Source organism: Myotis brandtii, unplaced genomic scaffold (genome assembly GCF_000412655.1).
Source record: "Myotis brandtii unplaced genomic scaffold, ASM41265v1 scaffold521, whole genome shotgun sequence".
NCBI lineage: Eukaryota > Metazoa > Chordata > Mammalia > Chiroptera > Vespertilionidae > Myotis > Myotis brandtii.
In genome coordinates, this window is record NW_005369870.1 from 4,345,421 (window position 1) to 4,352,454 (window position 7,034).

The window sequence follows — 7,034 nt, forward strand, 5'->3', positions numbered from 1 at the left end:
CCCCCCCCCCGCCCCGAGTGCACAAATTTTTGTGCACCGGGTCTCTAGTCTATATATATAAAAGCCCAAGCGACTGTCGCAACCAAAACAACCAAACGGACGACCGAACAGGCTGTGTGGGGCGACCAGGCCAGCAGGGGGGTTAGTGAGGGGTGACTAAACGACAAAACAGCAGGCTGCATGGGGCGACCAGGCTGGCGGGGGAGGCGGTTAGGGGTGACCAGGCTGGCAGTGGGGGGGGAGTTGGGGGTGACCAGGCCAGCATGGGGGGCAGTTGGGGATGACCAGGCCAGCAGGGGTGGCAGTTAGGGGCGATCAGGCAGGCAGGCAGTCAGACATCCCCCGAGGGGTCCTGGATTGGAGAGGGTGCAGGCTGGGCTGAGGGGACCCCTCCCCCGGCCCCGTGCACGAAGTTTGTGCACCGGGCTTCCAGTATAAAGATAAGAAACTTTAAAGTGATTAATAACTTTACTTTCCCAATAAACACTCAGATCCTATGCCCTATTAATTCTTCTTTGAAAATGTTTCTTAACTCCATTCCCATAGTCACAATCAAAGACACAAACAGTTAATAGAAAGGGAAAGATTTTCATCTCTGTCCTTTTCTTGTCTCACATTAACAAAAGAGGAATACCTCCTCTTCCAAGTTATGGCGACTAATTATATGGTAACCAATTCTTTTTGACATATCATCCCCAAATTGATGCCACCATTCCCATATCCAGGAACTTAGTTAGACAGGTTTGTCTTCTCAAGCCCTTTTCATACTGTGACTGGACTACTGCAGGACTCTCCTCTTTGGTATCCATACAGCTCCAGTCTCTCCCTCTTTTTTCTTTTTTTCCTTATCTTTTTGTTGTTGTTGTTGTGCAATTGTCTTTATAAGATACTATTTTCATTATGTTACTTGTCTTCTTAGGAACTTGTACTGGATTATGAACTATTACTCATCACATCTAAATCTCTATGCTTCTCACTTAAGACCTCCATTAAATTGGCCCCAAGGTACCAGTCCTCATTATGAACCCTAATTTTGGTGATAACCAGTTTCCTTACTGCCCCTAAAAGTTCATTCTAGCTTTTAAAGTTCAGGGAGTTCGCTTTATTTTGATTTTTGTTTGGGGTTGGTTTTGTTGTTGTTGTTTTTGCCTAAAATATACCACTCGAAGTATCTTACTTTTTGAAATGCTACCCCTCTTTTAAGACTGAACACAACCCAGCCAGTATGGTTCAGTGGTTGAGTGTCAACGTATGCACCAAGAAGTCACTGGTTTGATTCCCTGTCAGGGCACGTGCCCAGATTGCGGGCTTGATCCCCAATAGGGAGTGTGCAGGAGGCAGCTGATCAATGCTTCTCTCTCATCGATGTTTTTATCTTTCTCCCTGCTCCCTCTACCCTCCTTTCTCTAAAAAAATCAATAAAAAATATTGAAAAATAAAAAAGGCTGGACACAATTTTCACTTCTTTTATAGTCTGTTTTACTATGGTTGCAAATATCAAAAAATTTCTATATGTGACACGGCACCAGAGTTAAGTTAGGGTTTTTCAAAATGCTGACACGCCGAGCTCAAAAGGTTCGCCATCACTGGTATCGACTATATTTTTTAATATTAACTCTTTTTTTTTGCAGGTGACCAATTTAATAAGTGAACTTACATACAAGGGTTGTCTAGGTAGCTGTATGACCGGTGGATCTACACCCACCTGCCGGAATCTTAAACATTTATACAGAAGCCTTACGAATATTAACTCTTTTTTTTTAATATATTTTATTGATTTTTTACAGAGAAGAAGGGAGAGGGATAGAGAGTTAGAAACATCGAGAGAGAAACATCGATCAGCTGCCTCCTGCACGCCCCCCAGTGGGGGTGTGCCCGCAACCAAGGTACATGCCCTTGACCGGAATCGAACCTGGGACCCTTCAGTCCGCAGGCCAACGCTCTATCCACTGAGCCAAACCGGTTCGGCACGAATATTAACTCTTGTATCTCTCATACTATCTAACCAATGATGGGCTCTCAATAAATATTTGCTACTTGACTGACAATGCAGAAATACTGTGAAATTATAATCAAAAGAAGAATCTTAACACATTGAGATTACAGAATCAGTTTTCTAACTCAAGATCCTTTCACATTCACAATCTTTTTCATATTCATTGCACATAAAGAAAACTTTAATATTTGTGTGACATTCTGGAATGAAAGGATAAAGCAGCCAGAGGTGACCAACTGGGCACTTCAGCCACCCTAGCGGGTGAGAAAATCAATATCTCAGCATTCCTAAAACCTATAGTATTCTAGTTGACAAGCTATGATCTAAATGACTTCTGCTCTGCATCAATGGCAATAAATAAATAAACAAATAAATAAATGTCTATGTGGAATATTACAAGTACCATAACCCAAGAAAAAGCATGAAAGCACATGAAATAAAAAGAATTCAAAGAAAAAGTCCCAAAACAAGAACAAAAAATTGAATGTCATACACATTAAAAAAAAAAAGTTTCCTTTTCTAAATTACCAGTTTCTATAAATAGAAATTTATCTGTTAAAAAATGTTTTCACCCATTCATTGACTGTACCCTTCTTGTAACACATGATGGTCTGTCTTCTGTTCATTACAGTACCTGTAATAATTCTCGACGCTCTCCAGACTTGGAACATTGAATGAATCTAATTAAAAAGAAAAGAGCAAACATCATCTATATTAAAAAGAAAAATGAACCCTGGCCAGTGTGGCTCAGTTGTTTGGGCATTATCCCATGCACCAAAAGGTTGCTGGTTCAATTCCTAGTCAGGGCACATGCCTGAGTTGTGGGCTCGATCCCTAGTGGGGAGTATGTGGGAGGCAGCCAATCAATGTCCCACTCTCACATCGATGTTTCTCTTTCTCGCTCTCTCCCCCTTCCTCTCTTTCTGAAAATCAGTAGAAATATTTTTTTTAAAAAGTGCAAACATGTTAATGACTAAAGAAAAATTACAATTCTTTCAATAACACTTTAAATGGTAGAATGCCAATAAATTAGATTGATAATTTTTAAAATTTGAAAATAGAATTCAGATTATCTGGAAACTTGTTTAAGGCATCTAGTATACTGGAGAATAATAAATACAGTGGGGCCTTGACTTACGAGTGTCCCGACTAACGAGCCGTCTCACGGCTGATTTTTTGCTTTGAGTTGAGTTGCGAGCTAAAATTCAGGTTACAAGCCAGCTTCAGATGCCCCACCGCTAGTTGGCGCAGCGAACATCACAGTGATTTGACATACGAGTAATTTGAGTTACGAGCTCCGTCACGGAACGAATTAAACTCGTAAGTCAAGGCCCCACTGTACTTTGAATTATGTACTATTTAGAATACACATCAATTTGAAAGTACAAGACTGGATGGTTATTGCTGTTGTTTTAATCATGTGATTCTGGAAGCCAGCAAGGACTGGACTGATGCCTGATATATGGATACATACCAAGTGCCTCTAAAAAACAGATTACTTTGATAACAGCCCCTCTCCTCTTAAATCTTTTTTTTTTAATATATTTTATTGATTTTTTTTACAGAGAGGAACAGAGAGTTAGAAACATCGATGAGAGAGAAGCATCGATCAGCTGCCTCCTGCACACCCCCCACCGGGGATGTGCCTGAAACCAAGGTACATGCCCTTGACCGGAATCGAACCTGGAACCCTTCAGTCCCCAGGCTGACGCTCTATCCAGTGAGCCAAACCAGCCAGGGCTCCTCTTAAATCTTAAAGAAGATTCAGTAAGAAAGGAATTACATAATGGTAAGGGTTAAGGTTCAGGATGTCATAGAATATTTATCTGGAAATACAGTGATTTCATAGTTTGACAGACTGATTCCAACAGCTAAAACTGCTTCAATTCCAGTAATCCACTACATTTCTAATAACCTTATAAATTAATCTGTAAGTCCATTCTAGCCCCAAAGAAATATAATGTATATGTAACTTCTTGCTTAGTAAGAGAAAAAGTGTTATAAATTTTAGTAAAGATTAGTTTCTCCTCCTATGATAGCACAACATGTATGTATATGCCCATACCATAAACATTTATGCCCATGCAAGTTAAGTTAGATTTTTATGAACTCCGAGGACTATGCAGATTATTTAAACACAAGAGTCTATTTGATATTTCTTACTTGAAATAAGTCAGCACCTTGGCTTGGAAAACTTTTTTTAAAAATACACATATTTATTATTTATTGCAAAAGAATTTGACCTGTACCACTAATTAGGATCAGGGAAAAGGGGAAATGTAAATATAGCAGAGAAAGCTGTAAGCCAGATATCCTGTTTTCAATTTATAATTCATAGTTGCTTTGTAAGAAGGCATCTTTTAATCAAACCAACAGCTGTATATTTCACCAGACAGACTTATCTGCTTAAAATAGTAGAGTTTAAAAATATAGTTAGGTACTTACCACTAATGAATAATCAAATGAAGCAGACAAATTAAGTAACTAACCAGTAAGAAAGTCAACCTTTATAAAACCAGCAAATCTACTACCATCATGATACTTTTGGAGAAGAGTTCATTTCCTTACTATCACAACAATGATCATCTAAAAACAGAAAGGGATTATCCATTTCTCTCCTCATGCTGATGGGGATTTATTTGCAATTTCAATTTATACACAGTAAAATTCAATCTTTGTGATGTACAGTTCTATGGATTTTGAGAAATGCACAGTAATATATGTACCACCACAATCAAAATACAGAACAGTTCCACTACCCACCAAAATTCTCTCTTGAAGCCTCTTTATAGTCAACCTTCTCCCCATCCTCACCCCTGGCAACTGCAATCTGTTATCTACCCATAGTTTTGCCTTTTCTTGAATGTCATAAAACTGACATTCAAGATTGACAAGTTTGGCTTCTTTCACCTAGCAAAATGCATATTTTTTAAAATATTCACCTGCATGGATTTTGCTAGGAGCTTTTCTTCCATGTAAAGAAGAAAGGACCATACAACTTTCCCCTCTAAGGCCAACATTGACATCTGTAGTTTCATATTTACTTATTTTTTAAAAATATTTTTATTGATTTCAGAGAGGAAGGGAGAGAGAGAAAGATTAATGATGAGAGAGAATCACTAATCGGCTGCCACCTGCATGCCCACACTGGGGATCAAGCCCGCAACCTGGACATATGCCCTGATGGGGAATCGAACCATGACCTCCTGGTTCATAGGTCAATGCTCAACCACTGAGCCACACTGGCCAGGTGACACCTGTAGTTTTAAAATCATATATCATAGTTGTATTTCAGAATTGTGGCCTTTAGTATCTCTAAACCTAGGTTACAATGTCCCATTTTATAATCTAAATGAAAGAATCTAGGCTCCTGGAGGAAATAAAAATATAGCCTTAATATATGTGGGTCTTGACTCTTACCATGATTTCCTTTGACATCAAGCCACTTGGTTTTTTCCATGACCCTTGTCTTCTTCAGAATACTGTGGTAAGTTTGCCATTCTACCTTCTGCTGCATAGATCCCAACAGGTCCTTCGTTTTGGCATCTGTCAGATCTCCTGCAGATTTACATAAGAATTGAATCGCAATACAAAATAAACCCCAGAGGAGGTTCAAGGTTCAACTTATTTTAATGCACACTGAAGGAACAGATACTTAAAGTATTCCACATGTGTAAGCATAGCCACTTTTGAGTCCATTCATTTGTTCCTTATAGCTTAGCAAATGCCTATTTAACCTCCTATATTAGAAATGGGTTGTGAAAAAATATATCTTTAAAGAGAGCATGGACTGACCAGTGTGGCTCAGTGGATTGAGCACTGACACAAGCACCAAAGAGGTTGCTGGTTCAATTCCCAGTCAGGGCACATGCTCGGGTTGCGGGCTGCATCACTCATAGGAAGCAGCTGATTTATATTTGATGTTTCTATTTTTCCCTCCTTTCCTCTCAATCTAAAGATCATTAAAAACATATTAAAAAAATAAAAAAAGAGAGCATGGGACCCTAACAAAAATTATAAGAAATTCCAACAGTCTGGGCAGGTGCCTAATGCCAACGGCTGTAATCTAACCAAGTATTATTTTTACAGCAAGAAGCAATCTGGAAGGTGTAGATTGGACAAAGAAATAGCAACATTTCTAGAAAACTAGACAGACCCTTGAAATAGAAGTTTGCCATAAGATGAGGACTGCTATTCCATCATATCACTAGAGGTGTTTCAATAAGGGGGGGGGATGAATCCCCTAGAAGACAAGATAGATGCTCCTTTAGCTTCTCCTCCAACATGATTTGGGAGCAAATGGTTAGGGGTTTGAAAACTCTAGGGAACCCAAGTCTCAGAAGTACCAAGGGCTGAAGAAAAAGTGTCCTGAGTAATTTAAGCCTCAAACAACTGACAATATAAGATTAACTGTAAAAAACATGGAAATATGAGTGCGTTTTGTTTTAAAGGTAACTTCTGAGTTGTGGTTAAAGGGCTTTCCCTAATCCTCTCTCAAATTCAGGAATGCAACATCAAAAACAGATACAAATACAGCAGACATTAAGATGAGGACATCGAGTCCTGCTTCTACCGCTTTAACAAAACCTTGCTATGACAAATCTTTTATCCTGGATCTTGATTCAGTTATCCACAGGCAAATGGAATTATAACGTGTTATCTCCTCTACAGGAGGAGGGCTCACCTGGGGCTGGGGCTACAGTGTTTCCAATGTTCCCAAAGTGAAGGGCTGCAGCCCTGGCTATCATTCTACCTTCCGGACCACAGAACAACAGGATAGCACAGCAACCTTCCCTACCTGTTGCTAGGACGAGAGCTGGTTGAATGATGTCAATAGTTTCAGAACAGAACTTTTCTAAGTCTGCAGCTCTGCCTGGGTCATGAAACCTGCTCAGGTGAAGGTCGGATATCTGCCGAAAGCAGGTATTAAACAGATATCTGAGTCAGGAAGAGGCAGCACGTACAGAGCGACCCAGCGGCTCTCTATGGGGGTAGGAAAAAGCAAAGATGCAGTGCAACAGAGAACCCACCCTCCCCA

The 7,034-nt window shown here is 39.8% G+C and overlaps 1 protein-coding gene across 6 annotated transcripts in view; it reads right to left on the reverse strand.

The window, feature by feature from the left end:
• The window catches only part of TMEM62 (transmembrane protein 62), a 42,817-nt gene extending 35,842 nt beyond the window's left edge, over positions 1 to 6,975 (reverse strand). Inside the window, exons 1-3 of one of the 6 annotated variants that reach the window (XM_014548799.1) lie at positions 6,795 to 6,975; positions 5,417 to 5,554; positions 2,631 to 2,676 (exon numbers count right to left, since the gene is read on the reverse strand). In XM_014548799.1, the coding sequence (XP_014404285.1) occupies positions 2,631 to 2,676; positions 5,417 to 5,513 (143 nt within the window). In that variant the 5' untranslated portion in view covers positions 5,514 to 5,554; positions 6,795 to 6,975. Of the gene's footprint in view, positions 1 to 2,568; positions 2,677 to 5,416; positions 5,555 to 6,794 lie in introns of those variants that run through there. The other 5 variants (XM_005877587.2, XM_014548803.1, XM_014548800.1 and 2 more) reach the window with 5 other exon arrangements.
• Positions 6,976 to 7,034: the final 59 nt, after the last annotated feature.